This window comes from Sciurus vulgaris (assembly GCF_902686455.1).
Source record: "Sciurus vulgaris genome assembly, chromosome: 1".
Lineage (NCBI taxonomy): Eukaryota > Metazoa > Chordata > Mammalia > Rodentia > Sciuridae > Sciurus > Sciurus vulgaris.
In genome coordinates, this window is record NC_136461.1 from 96,952,246 (window position 1) to 96,975,561 (window position 23,316).

Consider the following 23,316-nt stretch of genomic DNA (forward strand, 5'->3'; position numbering starts at 1 on the left):
TAATGGAGCTCTAGCCTCCACAAGGATGGAACAAAAGCCTATAGGAGCTCCCACACCCACCCACTTCTGGATCTAAGACTAGTGATCTTAGAGGCCCTGGTGCACCACATTCTTCTCATTCATCTGTCCCCTGGGTTTGGTGGTCTATCCACACCTTATCCTTGTACCATGTTTTCCCTAAAGTCAAAATAACAGTCACAGATATACCATTGACCCTAATGAAAAGATCATCAAGGAGGCAATTATAATAATAATGATAAATGCTATAAGAAAGTAATTGTAAATGCCAGGGTCACAGAGGGGACTGACAGACTAAGAATGACCAAGTATAAAAATATACTAAGTATAAAAATAAAATCTTCAAGGTGGGGCAATATTAGCAGTGAGTTTTCAAAAATGAAAATAGATTTATCAAGTAAAAAAGGGAAGGAAAGACATTAAAATAGAGAAACAAATTATACAAATTTATATTAAAACAAATTTATATTGAAACAAATTAAACAAATATATATTAGCTATATAAACATGAAAAAAGTAGTTATGGAACTGCAATAAACAGAGTTACTTGGTTGGTTGGGGAGAAGTGGTATAATTGGACTGCAAAAATGATCTGGAGCTCTGTATGTGATTTTGGGAAGTTTGTACACTATTCTGGAAGGCACAGAAAGTAAAGTAAGTAAAATGGTGACACAACCAGTCATATTTAAAGGATTTTTAAAGATAATTTCAAAAGTTATATAGAGGAAATAAGATTAAAAGCAGAGAGGAACTTTTGTTTTTTTTTTTTTTTTTTTTTTTGGTACCCAGGATTGAACTCAAGGTCACTTAACCACTGAGTCACATCCCCAGCCCTATTTGTATTTTATATAGAGACAAAGGTCTCACTGGTTGCTTAGTGCCTCACTTTTGCTGAGGTTGGCTTTGAAATCATGATCCTCCTGCCTGGGCCTCCTGAGCTGCTGGGATTACAGGCGTGTGCCACTGTGCCCAGATGAGAAGAAACTTTTGAAGTTGTTGCAATAAGAGACAGATTTGATTTTTATTTGTAGCAATGCCATATTAGTGGATTCTAGGGAGACTTAGAAGGAGAATGAAGATAGGTAAGTGATTGGAGATGAGAGAGACGGCGTGAGAGTATGGATGGTGGACTTTTAACTAAAAAAAAAAAAAATAAAGGAAGGAAAGGAAGGATGGGGTGGGGTGGGACAAACAAGGGTGGTTTAGACATGTGGTATTTGAGGTCATTGTAACATACTACTTGGGAGGGGCATGAGGAGGAAAGGAAATTTAAAAGCCAGAATTCAGGAAAGATGCTGTATGTAGAAATGGAGTCTTATCCAGCTGAGATGTCGGTTGTAGCTAAAGTCAGGGAAACAAATCAGATCTCCAAAGGGAGGCATGGGGATGGGATGGGATGTGAAGGAGTGTCAAGGAGTCAAGGAGAATGGTTAATAGTGTCAATGAGAGATCAGGAAAGGTAGAGCCTGAAATGTGATCTGGCAATTAACAGGTAGAATGGGATATTCTCTGACCTTCATTTAGCCTCTCAACTACTATATCATTTTGTTCAACTAGCTCCTCTTTTTCTTTCTTTCCTGGTCCCGGGAATTGAACTCAGGGGCATTCAACCACCGAGTCACATCCCCAGCCCTATTCTGTATTTTATTTAAAGACAGGGTCTCACTGACTTGCTTAGTACCTCGCTTTTGCTGAAGCTGGCTTTGAACTCATGATCATCCTGCCTCAGCCTCTTGAGCCACTGGGATTACAGGCATGTGCCACTGCATCAGGTGCACCTCTTTCTCACTTCTCCACGCCTGTCTATAAACGTGGTCACTGTTGAATGAAGATGACGTGTTTCCCTTATAGAACTGCCTTCCACCCAGTTATACAGTGTCTATCAAGCATGATGTGACCATTCCTACTAGTCACAGCTCTCCGCACCACAAGTGGACTCCTGACTCACACTGAGTCAATCAGAATTTTTTTTGTTTCTTAAGAAGACAGAGTATGCTAAACATTGGAGCTACAAAGTCGCAAAAAGTTGGAGTGATTCTCAAACCTTCTATGATTCATATTCTGTGGCAACCCAGATTATGTAAACACCTGAGTTTTCCTTAAATCAATACTACTCACTTGGTTTAAATTTGCCCGCTGGGATGATTTTCTTCAAAGTCAAATTCTCCTGGATACCACATTCTCTCCATATAAAAGCCCCATTCAAGCAAACCATGACTCCAGATGCTGATATATCCTGTCCTTCCCCCTGCCCTACTACACATCCATGTTTTCCCAGATGCTAAGACAGTCTTGGAAAAACTACCCTGCTAACTGCTGCAAGCAATGCTTCCTGGATGCCAAACAAAGAACTGTGCCAAGACTTAGGCAATGCTGGGACTCTTGCAGGTTGGGAAACAGCCCATAAAATCCAGCTCCCCATGACCTCAAAATAGCATCTATCCTACCACGCTGAGATCAGACCCACCAGGCTCAGGTTCATACTCTAGCCACAGTTACCACCTGCCAGTCAGGGAGGAGTGCATTTGAGGACAGGATGTCATGACTTCTGATTTTTGGAGGACACCATCTTGGAAACAAGGGAGAGAGAGCTGCTGATGCAGCTGTGACACAGATCCTTCTGCACTCTGATGACAAGGTCCTGAGAAAGGGCCACCCAGGAAATCCTGATCTGAAGGTAAAAGAGAAGCCTCCAAGGCAGGTTCGTATCATTTCATACCCCTAATTAATTGACTATGAGATTCAATGTCACTGGTCTTTTCAAAATCTTGAACAGAAAAGGAAGTAGAAAAGGAGAGGGAGAAAAGGCACAGACATGCACAACATAGGAGAATGGAGGTCATGGGGGGACGCAGAGAAAATGGAGGGCACAAGGGAATATGTTCAAAATTCCAAATATCAAATTCAGTCAGAGGTTCAAAAAAATCTTTTCTGTGCCTTAAAATGAATTATATATCAAAGTTTAGACAGTGGTGTTACCTTCTAATGGATGATATCTGTATAACCAAGTATTATAATCTACAGGGCACTAATAGACTTAGTTATTTTCAAATTTCTTTTTAGCTTTCAAATTCTTAGGATTCTTAGATTCTTCTCATTTAAAAATAAGGGGCATAGGTAGAAGTTATCTAAAGTCCTTCCAGCTCCAAAGGCAGGTTTGGTTCTACAGAGTGCCTGCTTTCTCACTGCACTTAAAGACACTCAGACATAAAACCATATGATGGTTATTAAGTTAATCAAGGTCAAAATTGTTTCTCAACTTACTAAAAAACTTGCAAGATCACTTCCTTTCTCAGAGAGAAATGAGCACAGGATGACTTACCAAAGTAGGTACTGAGCAAATGACATTGTTGTCCTCATAGTTAATTCACATGCCTGGCAGCAGGTCCAGTGCTCAGGAACAAACCCAGAAGACAGTCTGCCTGGATCTGATGCTGGACTCTACTGATTTTCTGTACCTTGGTTTCTCATCCACAAGATAAGAATAGCAAGAATGCCAACTTTAAATAAGTTAATAGTGGCAATGTACTTACAACAGTACCTGACACTATCAAAGTATTTTTTAAAACTTTGAAGGCTGGGCTGGAGCTGGAGTATAGGTCAGTGGCAGACTGCTTGCCTAGCATGTATGAGGTCCTGGATTCAATGACCAGCACCATCAAATAAAAGAAAAAAAGAAAAGACAAAAAAATTACAAAAGCTAAGTGCTGTTATTATCACTATTTTATAAGAAAAGAAACTAAAAATCACAAAAGTTAAGTAAGTGGGATCCAAAATCACCCAAGGAGTAATCTGTGGAGTGTGGTCAAACCTACATAAGACGTGAGAACTGCAGGTTTTCTGGCCACTGTGCTACATCCCTAAACAAAATGACTCACCTAAGAACAGAGGACAGGGTATGTTGAACTAATGACCAGAAAGAGACACTGGGATACACCACTCCTCTCTTTTTCGATTGAGAATTCCCAACTGGTCCCTATCAACTTCTTTAATATTAGAGAATTTTTAAGACCTTTTAGTTATACTTATGTACCATTTCAAAGTTCATCAATTTTTTTTTTTTTTTACCCATAGTACCTCCAGGCTATAAAACCAACAAAAACACAGAATTAGCCCATGTCTTTTACAAAACTGACTTTTCACTGTAACAACTCAGATTTAAATAGTTCTTATTATACCCAAGCACCGTAGTAATCATCAATATCATTTAATGGATCCTTATAACCTTCTTCCAATTTACATTTTGAATGAACAAGAAAAAGTTTATAATGTTCAGGTGAATTTCCCAAGCTCAGGTAGCTGCAGATAACTGAGGTAGGATTCCAACCCCTCTGCTTGACTTAACTACTTACTGTCCTCCACTACTGCCTTTAGAACAGAACCACCATGTCAACTACAGTGTCACTTCATATTCTTCAAAGACTTCAATTCTCCAAGGCAGGGCATGGGATTTATAAAAAAACACATTAGCCTACCAGGAGCAAATTGTCTACAAAGAGATAAAAGAATGGAACGTAAAAATGGAAGGACAAAAATTTAAGTTGACTCAGGTAGACAATTAAAGAAAACAATAATAGTATATAATACTTCTACTAGATTTTGCAACTTTGTAAACTGTTTCTGACCTTCAGGCAGATGTGAGGGATGACCCTGTCTCTTTCACTTCACAGCCCTGTGCAGTTGTATGACCATGCAGACCCCATCCGCCATGGGAAGGTGTGTTCTGAAGACTGAGTGGACTGATAGGGAAGGGTCTGCAGCATGAGGCAGGCAGAGCAGGCCCCATGCAGGAACTCTTCCAATGCCAGGACTTCTGCCCTTGTGGAGCTGTCTGGGCCTAGCACAGAGAACGGCACATAGGGCTCTCTAAAAATGTCGACTGAAGGAGCAAAGTGAGCGGAATGTGCTGTGATCTCAGTCCTCTACTAGGATTCACCTTTTCTACAATCGCCCATTTTCTGAACTCGGCTCTGAAATAAGCTATTCTCTGTTTCACTCTTCTTCACATTATCCAAAATAATTCAATGTCCACCTTTTCCTTTGGGAAAATCAAAGGTTGACATGGCTACCTTTTGAACTCAAGCTGTTAAAGATCCTTTCTTGTGTTCAAAAAGTTTTACTGATTTTGAAAGGTCTTATTGATAAAACACAGAGAAACTCAGGGGAAAAGGACAAAGAGAAAGAAGAAGAAAGAGAAAGAATAAAGAGGCCAGAAAAGAAAGAGAAGGGAGAGAGCCCAAGAGAAGCAGAGAAGCAGAGAGAAGCGAAAGGCTATTGAATGCATAATTGCCGACCAGCTCATGTAACAGCCATGGAGTGCTATTTTTAAAAACCAATGGGAAAATATTTACATAAAATCCAAAGCACATATGCTCTTTGTTAAATGCTGGAAAATGACAATGTATTCAATTCATTAATTCATTGATGTTTACCTCTGACACCATTGGCAAGTGTAAGCTAAACAGCCAAGAGGAGAAAGAAGAAATTTAAGAATTAAAGATAATGAATATTTTCTTTCTTTTTTGTTTTTGCTACTGTTCTTTCATGTGTGTGTTCACAGTTTTAGTGGCATCCTTAGGGGTTGGGGCTAATGAACGGGTGATACGAAGCCATCTAAGTCCCTCTTGAAGACCTCTGCTTCCAAGGTTTGTATTAAAAAATCAAATGAATTTTAAACCATTTAAACCAAAGTTATGTAGAAAAGTCACATAAATTTTAAACACTCTTCTAATTGTGCTTATAAATAATAGTTTCAAAAGGAGATACTTTATAATAAACATATTAAGGGTAAATTAGGTCTTAATTATGTTTAGCACATTTTATGTCCTCATTAAAAACAGAATCCCAACAATAAATATGACTTACCACCAGAATTACCTCTGCCACAATTGTCTACTCTTCCCAAACACTCTTTGTGGGCTCTTGCTCCACACTTAAAACATAAATAGCCTTGATAAAATGTTCCCCTGAAAGGTAAAATTAGAGAGTGATACATTAAAAGGTGATAAACTCTGCCTATATGAAATAATTCATGCAAAAGATAGTGGGGCATCACATTGTTACTCAAAGCACCCTCAGCAGAAAGAAAGGACCTCCCCATTGAGGTCCTCAGGGGATCTTTTCTAGGTCCAAGACCTAGTAAAGATCTGTTGGATCCAAACTTATAAAGGCAATATCCCCACTTCAGAATGTTTTGGCCTGAAAAACTGAGCAATTTCACTTGCTCATTTAAACTCAAAAACAGGCCTAAGCAGCTTTACCTGAGGAGCATCTGGCAGACTTTGCAGGACGTCACCCGAGTGAAGGTGTGCATCTTGAAGTCATGGAAATTGGAGTCTGCATAGTCTGGCCTTATGTTAGATCTGTAAAAAGGAAAAGGTCACTTCCTAAAGAAAGCTTCACAACAGAACAGCAGATTAGGCACCTAAAAGCTAAATCCATCAAAACTGCATTGGGTAGAGATCTGATTCTAGTAAAAAGGCTAATGGTTTCTAAGCCATTTACACATTAAAACATGCACCAAAATCTAGTTATATGAGAACATGTAACACAGAAGGACATAATCTAATCCTTAGAATTGAGTATTTACAAAGGACTCTGCAGCATGGTCCCCTAGATCAACCTGCTGGGAAAAAAAGCAAAATCTGCTATATATTCATGCTGTGTGATAGTTTCTTTTCTCTAGCAACATCACTGAAATATAAACTAGCTGGTGATGGTGTGAGGGAGAAGCAGAGCACAGTGAACTTCAAGAGTTGATCTCTAAATAGGTGTGGGTTATGTAATGATTTATAAAAAAATAATTTTATAGAAAGTTTTTCAAAGATGCATTAATCTGATAATTAATTCTTTCCTAAAAAATCATTCTCCTTGCAATCCAAAAAAAAGCTAAATTATTTCATCATTTGTTTTGCATTTTTAGTATACACACACACACAACAAAAAAATTATTTACACCTATCTTCAATTCACATTCATCGTAGACTGTGCCAGATACTGAGACAACCACTTGACATTCATTACCTTGTTTAATTTCACATCAATCCTAATTGCCTGGCATTAATAATAGCAATAGCTTACAACAAGGAAACTGAGTCTACTTGAAAGCAAAGCTCGCTCTAAAATGAAGGAAACCCGAACAAAGACCTTCAACCCAGGTCTGTGCTGTTGGTCACACTTACAGAGTGAGAGAAATCATCAACATCCACAGTAAAATAATAATCAGGTTTTTGTGTTTACTAGGTGTGTTAGATGGACTTAATTTAACCATTTCTAGAGGTTTTTTTTTTTTTAAACTTTTTAATTTAGCCATGCATAGAAGAAAGGAGAACTAGAGTTTAAAATGGATACAAATCAAAGTCCACCTAGAAAGCTAAAATAATACACTCCACAGTGTTACATGCAATCTGAGAGACTGTAGAAAAGTTTGAGATACTGATGAGCTAGGATTTCCCCTTTCATCGAATACGGCAACTCTCAGGCACATAGAGCCTCAGCGTAATGAAGCATAACGCAGGCAGGCGACCAGGCATCAATCTCTGAGGTACCAGGAGAAGCCTTATGAAAAAACATTCGCAAAGGCAATTGGAGTAGCAGGCAGTGATGCAGAAGTGTCAGAGAGGTCAGCCTTCCCATCCATCTGCTGAATATGAGAGTGCTAAAAATGAAATCAAATATTAGTGCCATCTGGGATTTCTCTGCTCTGTGCTTCTGGTGACCTCACTTTTTAGGAAAATGTTCCACTGCATGCTGAAAAGTATGGCCTCTTCCACAGAGGCATTTTTGTGTTGCTGATTAAAAATGACAGAGCTTTTCCTCAGGAAGGGAGATGAGAAAATATAAGAATCTGAAAACTAAGCTTCCATCACATTGTTCAGAAAACATCTGATTCTTGAATCCATACAACCATGTACTAAAAGGAGCCTCAAGATCCATTTCCTTAGCCAGGAAGGGCTGTTGTGCATTTTTCTCTGAGCATCAAGGTGATATAGTCATAGATGAATTGTCAAGTAACAGTTTCAGTCCTGAAAGAATTTACCAGTCTGGAGTTTTCAAATAAAAGTAGGTCTCCTTCAGGCAGGAACTTATGTAAATAGGTCGCCAATATGAAAGAATTTAATTAATTTCAGGAATTGGCCTTGGACAGAGAGAGGCAACTTTCTCTTGGGGTCAAACCAAGTTTTTTTTGTGTGTGTACATGTACAAAGATATATACATACGTATTTATGTATATGTATCAGAGTCGAATTTGGACCATTTGTATTGAAAATTTTTACCAACTGAGAATAAGCTGACTTTTCAGAAGACTAAAATCTGAAAAGTAGAACCATAAACACATCATAAAGTTTTTTTTTAAAAAATCTTATGAAAAAACTCTGAAAATAATGTTAACAGTAGTTGCCTTAAGGGAAATGAAACTTGAAGTGAGTGTGGAGTGGTAAGGAGAAACTGTTATAATTTTTTAAAACTATAACTGCATATTATTTTAAAAACTTTTGAATCAAACATTAAAGAATGAAAGTTAACTTAGTGACCCTGAAACTGCTACTGAGGCACTACTGAATATAAAAGCAGAGTGGAGGGCAGGAATCTGAAATGAGACCACCTGGGCTTAAATCCTAACTTTCAAATCAGTAGCAGTGTGACCCTAGGCGAGTTGGTAAGTATAGAGCAGGAATACTAATAAAACAAAACTCGAAAAGTGAGGTAATGTATGTAAAGTGCTTAGAACACTGCCTGAGCAGAACTGGTGTTCAATCAGAAAAAAATAGACTTACTCAGGAGAGGATGTGTATGACAAAGTCCAGGGAATAGGTGTAGTCAAACCAGGTGCAACCTGAAGAGGAGAGAGGTCCACCCACATGGCATATATCCTGTAAGGATATAGAAGCCAAAGACTGGCCATGTTGGAAGAGTTGGGAAGGAGGACTGGAGCAGAAGAGGGCAGAATAACATCAGGATTATAGATTGGGAAAAACAAAGGCAAGAATGGGCAGCAGTGGCCTTTATGGTACATCTCCATGCACCAGGCACATCACTAAGCTGTTCATGTGCTTTTTCACATTTCCTGCTTACAACAAATCTAGGCAGTCACTCACTCATTTCATGTGCTTCTTCACATTTCCTGCTCACAAACAAATCTAGGCAGCCACTCACTCATTTCATAAATATTAGTGAGCAATTGCCATATAAACAGACCCTGAGGCAGGAACAGAAAATAGGACCCTTCTACTACAGCCCAATGAGTAAAGAGGGGAGATGTAGGAGATGAGGAGAAAGTTTGGCAAGGGCCAAGGAAAGAGGTGAGATTTTATACAAGAGGTGATATCACATTTAGTTGAAAAAAATAATATATGTAGCTACCACATAGAGAGTTCCTGCTAGTGAGGAAAAAGTGGGCATAGCAAGACCAACTATGGGGATGAGTTGTCTATACCTGAGACCTGAAGATCAAAAAGGTCAGTCTACTTGCTCACTCCTGTAGCTACACATAAAAGATTCAATTGTCTTAATTCATGACAATTTACTTTTGGGAACCTGGAAGGAATCTCTCGGATTTCTCAGTTAAATGTTCTCACAGCTATTGCTTCACGTGGGGTTCATTTATAAAAAGTAATCAGGCCATCAAATTTTTATAGGGCAATTTATGTTGGTACTCCTAGGGCTCCTTATAACCTTTTGTGTTCTCCTAGGATGATCTCCCCTTCTCACCTGGTTCCACACTGGCTTAAAGACAAGGACCACATACCTCCCATTAGCCTAGGCATCTTCACCATGCTACAGATCTATATCCCCAACTGCAACTCAGTATCTCCAATGCATCACATGAAAAACTCATCTTCCATACCTTTCCTGAAATTTCTGATCCAATCACTCCATCTTACAACCTAGAAACTTCAGAATTACAAGAAATTTTTCCCTGTCCTTTATATATCTGCACATTCATTTGCTCTTAATCTCTTAAATGTTCCAATTTCTCCTCGCCTGAAAATCTGACCAATTGTTGATTCATTCTTGAAAACACCTCCTCAAAACCCAGGTTATGCACACACACAGGCTCCATTCTTCTAGAGAACCCTGACTACTACGGACATACTGGATAATAATAGCATTAGAATAGTGGGGCCAATAACCAAAGAAGGAGTAGAAACAGTGCTTAAATTTAGACATTTCAACCTTTACAATGCTTTCCTTGACAGTGATGCCAAGTTACATAGAACTGCTATGCTTTACTGACTTTGTGCAGCCTTAAAAGAAATTGTCACGAAGCATCATGAGGACTCATTTGTGTGCCCCTTGCCATTCAGTGCTGGAGGGCTCAGTGGTTGTCTTTTCCCTGTTAACCTAGCCTTTTTATAGACATCAAACATTCTACCAGGAAAATACCAAGGAAGGCCCAGGTTTTCAAGTTCATAAATAGTTCAACCAAATTGACACAGGTGCATTAATATAAGTTAAAAATCATTATAGCTTATACATATATAATATTAACATTATATCATTATGACCATAATGATAGTATTATTAGTATATAATTATTTATATGATTGTATCTTATATTTAAAATTTTATAGATTTTTCCACATCTGAAACAATGGAACGAAATGGGTAGAAAAATGTGTGTATACTGTAGCATTTTCTTCTTCTTGTGTTCAAAAGCTACCCTTTGCCACAGTATCAAATGGAAAAATGGAAGGAGCAAAGAGAAAGATTTTTTTATTTTTTAAATGCTGGAAATTGAACACAGGGTGTTCTACCAGTGAGTCAAATCCTTTTTAAAATTTTAGGGAGACAGGGTCTTGCTAAGTTATCCAGGCTGTCTCACACTTGAGATCCTCCTGCCTCAGCCTCCCAAGTAGCTGGGGTTCTAGATATGCACTATAACACCTAACTGAGGTAAAGATTTTTTTAATAGACCAAAAAGTTTGATCATTCACATGTGAGAAAATTTAAAATATACATAGAATTATATAAATATATATATAATTACTGATATTCAATTACATGTTCTACTTTATGTTTAAAATTAACATTTTTTCTCTATTTCAGTATCTGATTATACTGTCATATAGGTTAAGAATAAAGGAAGCATATACTAGTGAAATGAAATCATCTAAAACAATCCTGACCAGTTGCAGAGGAACTAAGAACCATGCAAGATGACTTATTATCTCATGTCATGTCAGTGTTGTTAACATTTAAATATTACCAGTATGAATAACAATTATGTCAAAAATATAAAGTAGTGCTTGGCATGGTGACATGTGCCTATAATTCCTTGACTTGGGAGGTTGAGGAAGGAGGATCACAAGTTCAAAAACAGCCTCAGCAACTTAGTAAGACCCTCAGCAATTTAGCAAGACCCTGTTTCAAAATGAAAGGGACTGGAAAGTTGCCCAGTGGTTAAGCACCCCTGGGTTCAATCCCTGGTATCAAAAAATTAAAAATAAAATATTCCATATTGCATAAAGCAATTGCATAAAGCAGTGATTAAACACACCCCCCACACACACACACGGATGCAGCAGGATCGTTTGTATACCAAAACACACGCATATATAAAAATGTATAGATACAAATGGCTATGTGTACATGTTACTGAAATTCAGAAAATACACATTGTGACTATCAAGAGAATCCTGAATAATTTTCTATTATTATAATATTAAATTATTTTGCTCTCACTGTAACAAGATGGATGCATCTCTTGCATTCTTCTATTAACCTCCATCACTTAAGTGGCAATAAATTACTATAAGCAGTAATTATTTAAGTTATCAAAGCAAGCTTTTAAAATCATTTAAAATAATATGTATTCTTTATTATCTTCAGGACACTTACTGACATAAATGACTCTTTTTAAAAAATAACAATTTTAAACACACACACACAAAAAAATTGGATCATTTTGCCAAATACTGAGGGGTAGTTTCTTAATATAACATAAAGCAAACTCAATAGAGAACATGTTTAATGTAAAACACTAAACAATTAAAGTTTCTGAAATCAGTAATATCATTCAACCCAATTCTGAAATACCCAATCAATGCAATATGACAAGAAAAATAAATATGAAGGATAAATATTATTTTTTAAAACTGCACAGAATTTTCATTTGAACATAACATTACAGTATGATTGAGAAAAGCCAAGAGAAGAAATTGAACACTAATGAAACCAATAAGAGAAAAGGACACATCAAATGGCATTTGGAGAAATCCACATGTAAATGTTCAATATTTCATTAGCAAAATGCGATGATGTGTGACTGTCTCTGACCAGCAAAAACCTCTTGAGAATCAGAGTTCAAGGATTTTAGGGATCCTAGTCACATAGATACATAGTCTACATGATCGGCCACAATCATTAAAAAATTCAAGAAGAAAAGTATATGCTTACTATAAATCATGTTGTTTAAAAAGGACAGTCTAGACAGGCTGGCACAATAAAATTCAGTTTCCATTGCATACTAAACCTATTGCTTAGTACCACTGGGAATATTTTAAAGCCAAGTTCCAAGATGTCAGAGAAGGACCAGCCAACCCCACAAGCTGATCCTTCTAAAGAGCAAATTCAAGCCTTCTACTTTCTGCACAAAAAAATATCTAAGAAAATCCCAGGGTGAAAACTTTGAATTCTATGTGAAAAACATTTTTAAATTGAAAAAGAAAATAAAACATATCCAAGAAAATAAAATTTGCACAGCAAATTCCTAAATAAGACTAAATATTTTATTATAAATAAATTTTATCATTCTAAATTAATGCATAAGTTTAAAACAATTATTTTCCCCTACAATACATGCACATGCACGCATACACATACACACACACACACACACACACACATACACACAAAAATATGTATAAAATGAGATTTTGTTTTCAACTTGAAAAATGATTATGAAATCCAACTAGAAGAATAAATGTGTGAATAGTTGGGAAGTTTTTTAAACCATTATATGGAAAGCTATCATAGCCTAAGAAATAAATATTAAAGTGTTTTTAAAAGTACAGTTATTAAATCTACATAAAATTGACAAAAAAACTGAAAGGCTAATAATACAAAATAAAAAATTCTTGAAGGGGATCAAATTTATGCAAGAACTTGGCATATGATTTTTATGTTAATTTACTCATTCATTATTCATCTGTTCAAAAATTAACTAATTTAAAGAAAACTTGTTAAATATCTAATATGTTTCAGGTGGTAGAATACAATGAGAAGCAAACCTAAATAATGCCCTTGCCTATTTGGTTGGGAGAGGGGAGACATTTGAAACATTTAAATAATTCCACAAACAATTCTGAAACAGGGCATGCAATCACAATAAAAGATCATATTAAGAAAAGTTAAAATACAGAATGTGACCTTGTCCATGAATTATCACAGAAGGCTTTTACATGGAAACAATGCTTGAACTTGGATTTAAAGATGAGGAAGAAATAAATAGACAAGGAGAGGAAGAATGCTCCAGAAGGAAAAAGTATCTTTCAACTGTAAATATATAATAAAAACATTTCTGAAAATGTTAAGGAAGACATATGTCTATCATGTTTTATAACAATATAAAGTTTGGATAAAGATTTATAGTACTTATTTGATAAATAGGTAATATATACCTATAATGTGCCATGAATGTAGCCAATAGGAAGGAGTAAGGGACAAAATCACTGCCCTCATGGGGTTTATAATCTATATTTAAATGTGAAATTTAGATCTAAGACTGAAACTTGTTTCAAGTAAAAAAATATTAGAAATACTTGAAAATATTGATGACTACTTACATCATTTTTAAAGGTTAAAAAAATTAAAGGTGGCTAAATACACTTTCATTAAAATTTTTTTCTTTAAACCCAAAATAATAAATTAAAAGATAAAGCAGAAATTTTATTTGTAATATATATGATAAAAGATTAATGTCCTTATAATATGTAAGAGTACATGAAAATTCATAAGAAAAAAATGAATATCCCAATTGAAGACTGAAGAAATGGTTTGATTTATAAAGAAATAAAATCGTTCAATAAATACATAATATGTAGTTACTAGAAATCAAAAGAAATGCAAATTTAAATAACAAGATATAATTTTACACATCAAAGTTCAAAAAATAAAAAAGCACATAGTATGAGTGAACCTATAAAAAATCCAAGCACTTAAGATGTATTCATTCTTTGACAAAAATTCTGCTTAATACAAGTTATTGTGAATTGTTCATTACAAAATTTTTAACAACTAAAAATCAGAAATTTTAAGTTAAAGAAAGGAAACAAATTATTATATATCTGCATAATGGAATTTAGAAATAATATGGTAGATATATACATTAATCAAGAGAGATATTTGCAATATATAAAAGAGCTGGTAAGAAAACTGAATCTATATGAAGATACACATTAATATGACACATAACTGTTTGTTCATATATGTGAAAACATGAAGAATGGGTGATAGCACTATGAAGGATTCTGATGTTTCTATTTTACAGTTACCTGTGTTAAGTTTCTACAGTGAACACACATTGGTCATTCATTTTATTTCTGTATCTGTTTTTTGGAGTAGAGAAAATGAGAAACAGAAACAACCACAGCAATATTACAAGCATTGAAGAGGTTACAAGCAACTTGACTAGTCACTGGAAAGAATCTGAGACAAACACCTGTCTCAAAGCCTGTGCTGTTTATGTTAAATGTATTATGTTAAATGTATCAAAACTCTATTGGAAAGTAAAGACAAAGTGAATTAAATGTTTGCAACACATGTGAAAATATCACCAAACAACAAGAGCACAATGATAAATTTGACCCATGGTAAAGTTGGCAAAGGAGGTGAACAAGAAATCCTTTATGGATTTCTTTATGTTGCTTTTTTTTTTTCTGTTTTTTAATGTTATTTATGTTGTTATGTTTTTCTTTACAGAAAAACAACCAGCGAACAGGCCTTTGATAAACGATTCAGCCTCATCAGTAAATATGTGACGCCTGGGAACATGGAAGGCGTCAGCAGACATGACCAACGTGGCCATTCTTGGACAATGGTTATTTTGCACTCTTCTGCACTCCTGTAAGGGATGTGGTCTTTGCTGATGAGTTTGGTCTAAGAACTAACAGCCAGATTTGTAAATACTTCCTTAAATGGAAGTACATAAGCTGGTAAGTTCTTCAAAGTGAGAGACTAGTCCAGATAGATCACACTGCTACAGCAAGAACTGAATTTTTCAGAATAGGCAAGATGCTTCCCAATGCAGGCAACTGTGGGCCCAAGAAAAGCTAGTTAAAGTATGCTACATTTACCATTGCTATTCCTGCAATCCTTGACTAATTAAATTAGGACTCTATCCATATTTCTTAAGTGTGGGGTGTGGGATGCATTTTTTTTTCTTACATAAATTTGGTCCAATAGAAAACTTTGGTTTTCAAAGTAGTGAAAAGTAAAGCATATTTTGTTCTTTATAATAGTGAATGATTATAAATAAGCTAAATGCCCAATGATGAAGGATTGGGCAAATAAATTGTGATACATCCATATAGAAGAAAAATAATTGGTTATTTAATCATATTGGACAAGAGTTTTCACAAGAAAAAATAAAGGTATAAAAGTGAGCTAAAAACAATATATATGTACATATAAATGTGTGTGTGTGATTTCTGTATCTATCTCTGTTACTAGAAAGGCTATAGCAGGAAAATGAAATTAGGACAAATGCTGATTACAGAGACTCAAATCATCATACAACACTCCTTCATTGTACTCATCACAATTTCCTTTTAATATTATTTGTATGATAATTTGCTTAATGTTTCTTTTCCCTGCAAAGACTACAGCTCTGAGGTCAAGGACTATGTCAGAGCTGCCTAGCACAATACCTGTAACAACCTGCATCGTGTCTAGCACACAAGTGTTAAATACATTGATGTTCAATGGATTGCCCAAGGAGATTAAATGCACCAGATTAGAATAAAGTTGGTTTACAAAACATTCCCCAAAAGGTAAGAAGTTACTGATGAACATTGGTTATGTATTTTGTGCTAAACTCCCTGGTAACCAAAGCTAAGAGCACAACAGGATTAAATGCTAAGAAAATGATAACAAGAAAAGAAAACTCTGGCAAGAAAAATAACTCTGATGGGTTTTCATCTGAGGAACACTGTGTGTGATTTACAACCAATGTCTTCAACAACATACCTATACACAACTGTGGGCCTTCTAGCCCTTCTCGATTGGCACCAAGAACATAATACCACAGCAGAAACAATTCAATGGTGAATCTTTCCATGATCTTAAAAATCATTTCTGAAACTTCATGATCTCCCCTCAAGTCAAATGCTAAGTTTGGGGTAGTCAAATGGCTTTCAAATTCAAGAATTAACATCCTAAACATATGAAAATGTATGTTGATAAGGCAAACATTTGTGTCAAATCTTCGAAAACTAGCTCTAGAGGCACTAAACTTTCTGATCTAGAAGAAATTTCTAAAACAAATAAAAGGCCACATTATTTTACTAGATGTTAGGTTTTATGATTCATTTCTACATCAGGGCTGAGGACAGATCAAATAAATATGGAAGTCCAGAGCCCAGAGGAGACCTAGAGACTGACCTTACAGACCAACACTACCCTGGGCTGGCACCTTTCCTTAGACAGTCCCCAGCTCCCAGGAAGGCCCACTAAGCTAACTGTGAACCATGGATCTAACTACCTAACACACTTCTTGTACTCTTAACAAAACATTCCAGAACATCAGAATAGTCTGTTCAGGTTATTTTTCATGTTACAAGCACTTCTAAAATCTAGAATTCTGACAAAGCTTTCTTAAACCACGTGATACTTTAGCAAAGATATCTAAATGAGACATCATTTTACATCTTAAATTTAGGTTTTCCTGGAAGATACAACTTTAAGGGCATCAATAAGCGTTACTTTTTCCTCCATTTCATTAACTAAAAAGTTCCAGAATAAAACCCAAATATTTATTTTTAAAATATCCTACATTGTGAAATCAAATCTATCAAGGAGGTAATAGAAAAGATATAATTTTTCAATCAATTGTCCTAAACCATTACTCATTTCCCAATAATCTGTTCCCATGATACCACAAGCCTACTAAATATATTGTTAGTTATTTGAAAGGGTAAAGAAAATGAAAAACAAACAGGTGCTTCAAAAACCAAGTTAAAAAAAAAAAAAAGAAAAATCTTCAGAAGGGACATCTTCAACTGTTTCTGAGGATCCATAAAATGTATGAAAAAAAGATTTATAAATCACAATAAAATTTATTCCTTATATTCCAAATCACGTAGCCTTTAATCTAGGGAAATAAATAAAGACTTCAAAAAACCAATAAAAATAAGATAATGCTTGGCTCTGAAAAACAGTATTTTCTTATCTATCATATATTGTACTTCTTTATTTCATTCAACACTGGCTTTATAGTAATTTTAAATACGCATCCATCACTGCATTTCAGTGACATTGCAAGGAAATTATTGAATGAGACATAAAGTCAGTTAAACCTATAATAAATTTAATGTAGAAAAAATGTCAGACTATGGGTAATTTGGGTCTGTATTTGTTAATAACTTGATGTGCAGCTTGTGGTGTATAATGTATTCTTTCTATTTTTAGTTTCTTCACCAGTCAAAGCAGTTTATCTGTCATTCCTGCTATAAAAGACCAACATCCAAGAGTGGGAAAAAGAAGAGAATTCCCACTTGTTGGTAGCTGTCTTGTCATTCAAATTTGTTCTGAAAATAAATAAAAATATATATGTGTAGATTTTAATAAATAGATTTGTCAACAAAATAATGGAAAGCCCTACATAAATGCTGGATGCTAGTCCTATTATTCTTTTTGCCATGAAAAGTGAGAAACATTTAGTAGAAAACTTAAAAGACGTCATGGAGGAACTCAATATAAATATAATCATATCACCAATGAGAACCAAGCTATTCTTGTAATAAGCACTGAATAAGCATATTAAAACTCCTCTTTGCTTCTAATGCAGTTTATTAGGCATGCATTCAACAGATTAACCGAGTACCTATTATGCGCCAACCATTTTCTAACACTGAGAATACAAGATTGTACTTATCTGGTCCCAACCATCATGGATCTCCAGTTAATATGCATTATTTTGCTTTACTTCAATTCTTCCACTGAAATACACTGTTTATTCTCTTGTAACTAAGTAAGACAGAGAGAGGAGGCACTTCAATGTTCAATGTTCAGGTTTAAACAGCAAGACAACTCCCACCATGTCAGCCCTTCCACATAAGGAACGGGGGTCCTGGAAATTGTGAATTTTCTCTGATCTAATACATCAATACCATAATTCAAATGCTGCAGATAACATGAATTAGGAATGCTGATCTGGCATACTAATTTAAGTCATGGTAGCACATTTTGAATTATGACTGATAATATGAAGTCTGCCACTGAATTAATGTGTTTTAGAAGTAAATGAAAACAAAGACAATATTGTAACCCAGCAATAATAACAAAACAAGGAAAACTGAAAAGCAATTTGACAAGATTTATGAGTTCCCCTTCAAATTCTATAATAATTATGTACGAAATAGGGGGTTTCAATCAACATTTCATCCTTTATGTACAAACTCTGTCTTATATTAAACTCTGTGTGGAACTTCATTGTAAATTGAGCAGGATTTCTATAAATTTGGCATTGAGGCTATCATTGTCAATCAAAACCCCCAATTACTCTAAAAATGCAAGAACTTTAAAATGCTAAATATAGTTGTTAAAGGAAAAGGTATATTAATTGTAGACATTACTGTGACCAAATACCCAGTAAAAAATTTTCTAAGATTACAAACAAATTCTTTTAAGATTTTAAGTGGTTTGGTAACACTTTAGACTCAATAGGACTTATAGGTTATGAAGGTACTTGTTGCCTATGAACTCACCATAAAGTTGGACAGACAAGACTCAAATAAACAATTTATGAAGAAGGTGAGAGCATGGGCAAGATCTGGAGCCCAAACAGCAAGCTATCACTGAACTGCTTTGGTCAGCAGGAATCAAAACACAACAACTGGAGATCACAGGGGCCTGGTATGACGGAACAGGTAGCTGTCCTATCCTGGGACTATCCAGGATCCAGTTGACACAGAAGGCACTTGTATCACAGCATGATACAAGGAATCAGGTCTCAAAGGTATAAGCTGGGTATAGCACAGAACCGTTCAAGAGAACAGTCTGCAAGCTGATGTCCAGAGTTCTAGGGTGGGCAAGAGAACCATGTGTCAGTTCATGATTCAAGACCAGGCTTAGGTACAAGAAAATGAATTAGGGCATGAAAATACAGGCAGGTAACAGAAACCAAATAGAGCTGGATAGGTGATGTGGCTGGGGAAAGTCATTCAGCAGAATAACTTAGGTAAGATGATACATTCCAAGAGGCTGCTATTGTAGTACACCTGTCCCAAGTACTGGACAAGTTCTTGGAGCAGGGTGAGATGGCTAAGGGCTGACAGATGAAAACCAATGGCCAGGAATCTCTCCCGGGAACTGGGAAGCTTTCAACATTTGAGCTGAGGGATGGATAAAAGTGCTGAGAAAGCAAGGCATAGAACCAGTAGACATCAGGGGTGTAAGGCTACATAGGAAAGGAAAATGGCAGCCTACAGAGGTGGCTGGGAAGCATGTCTGACCTTTAAGAAGAGAGAATATGATGCAAGCTGTGCACTCCAGCTAAAAGCAGATGGATAGAAGCAGACGCAAAGCAGCTTCTCTCTTGTCCATAAGGAAAACTCTACCTCCTGTCGAGGCCACTTCAGACAAAGGGAAAGCCCAAAGTTTCTAAATGCTGTTGGTGAGTGGTGCCTGAATTTCAAATCACACACCCCAAAGCAGAATTCTCAAGCTAAACTTCTGCTTCCTCTAGCCCAGGAAGGACTGAACACCACTGTTCACTCGACCTGTTGCTTTATGTCTCCACCCTACAAATGGGGTAATAGCATTTCCCAAATATTTCTGAAAAAAAAAAAAAAAATGAATCCAAACCAATGGAATGGAATGATTCCAATGGAATCATGATTGCCGTAATTCTTGGCAGATGGAAGGAACCTTGGCATTTGGACCCAGCTTAAAATATTCTGGCTAGGTCACGATTTAGGTGTCCAAAATAATGTACAGAAAAGCAGGATCTGAGACAGCTCTGCTTGCTGCAGTCAGTTGTGTATAAGGGTTTCAGAATATGCAGATGGCCTGAACCAGACTCCTTCTCCACTGTGAAGTATGAGATTGATCCTCTGTTCCTGTCTTTCTGCTGAATATTGGTTTCCCCCCCTCAAAACTAATTATATTAGAGAAACCCAGAATAAAATATTCTGTAAAACACACTTTTCTCACTATTCTTGTCAATGAATTTCAAATTGTCCTGTGATTTGGGACTCTCTCTTCTACAATATCTATCCATTTAGAAATGATTTAAACTCCCAAGTGAGCCAAAAAGCATACAAGGAAGTAAAATTCAAGTGGCTACTCCTAAAACAAAAATCAGAACTGTCTCACTGGCTTGAGATAGGCATGTGTACCTGTTTACTTAAAAAAAAAAAAAAATCTTCCAAAAATATTCTGAAGACATTCTAACAAATGAACTTATGAGAGTATTTATTAAATGCCTACTATACATTAGACGATGTGCGATAAAAAACAAATTACATCCTGACCTTGAAGGGTAGCTTTCTGAGCATAAGATGACTCACTGGAGTCACAGAGCCTTCCAAGCCCCAACAGTAGGTGAGGTTCAGTGATGAAGAAGAGCATCATGACCCCATGCCCTCTTCTAAGAGCTCCCCATGGGCCTTGCTGGTCCCAGGAAAAAGCATCACATGCCCCAGTCTCTGGGCTTTGCCCCTGGTTGGTGAGGGGTTAGTGCTCCTAAGGGGACTCATGTCTCCCCACACAAATAGTGAATAGTCTCTAATAATGCTGCAGTCCCAGCTCAGCCCTCAGGGAAGTCCTCCATTGTCTGCCACCATCCTCCACTTGGACCCCTCTTGATCTTGTCAGTCTACACCTGAATTCTCCTTCTGGGTCTGGGTATTTCAGACTGATGGTTCACTAAGATAGGTGTGAAATAATAAAAAAAACATACTCATCTTAGTCCTGATTCCTGACACAGAGCTCCTAAAACTTTGAAGTAGGGATGCTAGGAGAATCTACTGCTCTAATATTTGCCTTTGAACCCAGTTCCTGACCCTTTAAAATTTCCTAGGTGAGAGAAGCACCTTTGTTCTAATGAGAAGACTCTTAATGGGTTCCTGGATAGCCTCAGGTTGGAAGCTGGTTGCCAGGGGAACCAACCATATGATTATGGGACTTGGTGTTCCCTGCCCCCAACAGGCACCAACCTCCAGGAAGGAGAGAGGGGCTGAAAGTTGAATTGACTGCCAATGTCCAATGGTTTATCCCTCAGAGGTTCATATGCTGGAGGCCTGGTCCCAGTATGGCTGTGTTGAGGTCGTGGAACATTTAAGAAGTGAGGCCTAGTGGGGAGTAATTAGATCTTCAAGAAGATCTTACCATGTGATCTCTTCTAATGTGCACTCCCATCTCTATGATACCAGCTACCACAGACTCTCACCAGAGCTAAGTAAATGCTAGCACCATGCTCTTGCATCTCCAGAATTGTGAATTAAATCTTTTATTCTGTATAAAGTACCAAGCCTCAGGTATTTTGTTATAGTTAACACAAAACAGACCAAGCCATTGTGTATATAGGAACATACCCCACTTCCATATTTTGGTGACCAGGGGTGAAATATTGTATTGAGTAGTATATGAGAATAGGAAAAAACACTTCAGTTTATTTCCCATCATATATATAATACTTAATTCAATTTCTTTCTATTCCTAAGAGATTGCCTTTTGGTCTCAGGCTTTAGAAACTGAGAAATAACCAAACAAGCTCACAATCACTGTACAGACCCTGACCAGAGTCCTGGGACTGTATGGATCTGGGAATAAAAACTAAAAATTATCAGGACAGCCATTTCTAAATGCCTAGGATCTCTGGAGCACAGGTACAGTTACTTTGCATGTATTTTCTCCTTTTACTTCACAATGACTATGAAATAAGTATTATTATTCTCATTTGCAGATTACAAAACTGAGGCTCAGAGGGCTTCCATATTTTTTCAAAGATCACTTGACTAAAAAATGTTTCATGATTCAAATGCCTGTTGACTCCTAAAGCTATTGGTTTCAAACTTTATAATTCATACCTTGGGTTTAATAAAGAAGAGAGAATTTTTACAGCCCTTGATTTCTGGGAATCTTTATGCAGACCATTTCTGAGACAATGATCAAAAGAACACCCCCAGCCCAAGAACATTCCATAGCAAGGCACAGCTCACAGCTTAGGTTGTCATCACCCAAACACACTGAGCTCAGAGTTCTGACCATGCAATATCCTCATTCTTACCATCCCAGCCCTAGACCCATTCTAGTTCCCAAGAAGAATCATTCATTATTACAAGAAATCTCAGGGATTGTGTTTTCAGATTCTGAGCTAAAGTTATGGTAGCCCAAGCAGATTCATAGACCAGGCCAGAATTTAACAGATTCGAATCTCCTTGAAACTCCAAGATTCACTAGCACAATCAAACATTGCTATCAGTCACTGTACATAGAGGGACTTGTTCTTGCCCAAGTGCCAAAACAATCTGGGATCATGTCTTCCATATTTCTACTGACAGTATCTTTTTTTTAACACTGTAAAATGAGGAGCAAAATGATACCTTATTAAAATGAAACTGATGTAGAGTTTACCTATTACATAATAAAGACAAAAAAATGGCAAATAGTTGTATTATTCTGTTTAAATTGCATAATGCATGCCATGAGGTAGATAGTATATCTCCAAGTTATTTCCAGATTGAGTCATAAAAGTCAAGTAACTTTCCCAAGTTCATGAAGCAATTAACAGATTCAGCCATGGTTGCCTCTTAATGACTACACAAAACTAAGGAGTGTGGGAATTATAATGTGGGTCATGAATAGTAACAAAAACATTTTAAATAGGAAAATTAAATCTCCCAGATTATTATCCCATAATAAACTTAAAAGAAGCCCATCTGTTCAAGACACCCTTAAAACACACCTCAGACGCAGCTCCAAAACATTATTCTTGGTCACGAATATTCCTCTTTCTTTCTGCCACTCCAAATCCCATCTATCTATAGAAAATTTAAACAACAATTTCAAGTAATGAAATTGAAGAAGCTATCAAAGGCCTACCAACCAAAAAAAAAAAAAAAAAAAAAAAAAAGG

General features: G+C 36.3%; 1 protein-coding gene across 1 annotated transcript in view; it reads right to left on the reverse strand.

The window, feature by feature from the left end:
- Positions 1-6,278: 6,278 nt before the first annotated feature.
- LOC306657137 (guanine nucleotide exchange factor VAV3) overlaps positions 6,279-23,316 on the reverse strand; it is a 296,869-nt gene continuing 279,831 nt past the window's right edge. Inside the window, exon 20 of the mRNA XM_079132883.1 lies at positions 6,279-6,380. Coding sequence (XP_078989009.1) covers positions 6,370-6,380 — 11 coding nt within the window. The 3' untranslated portion in view covers positions 6,279-6,369. The remainder of the gene's footprint in view (positions 6,381-23,316) is intronic.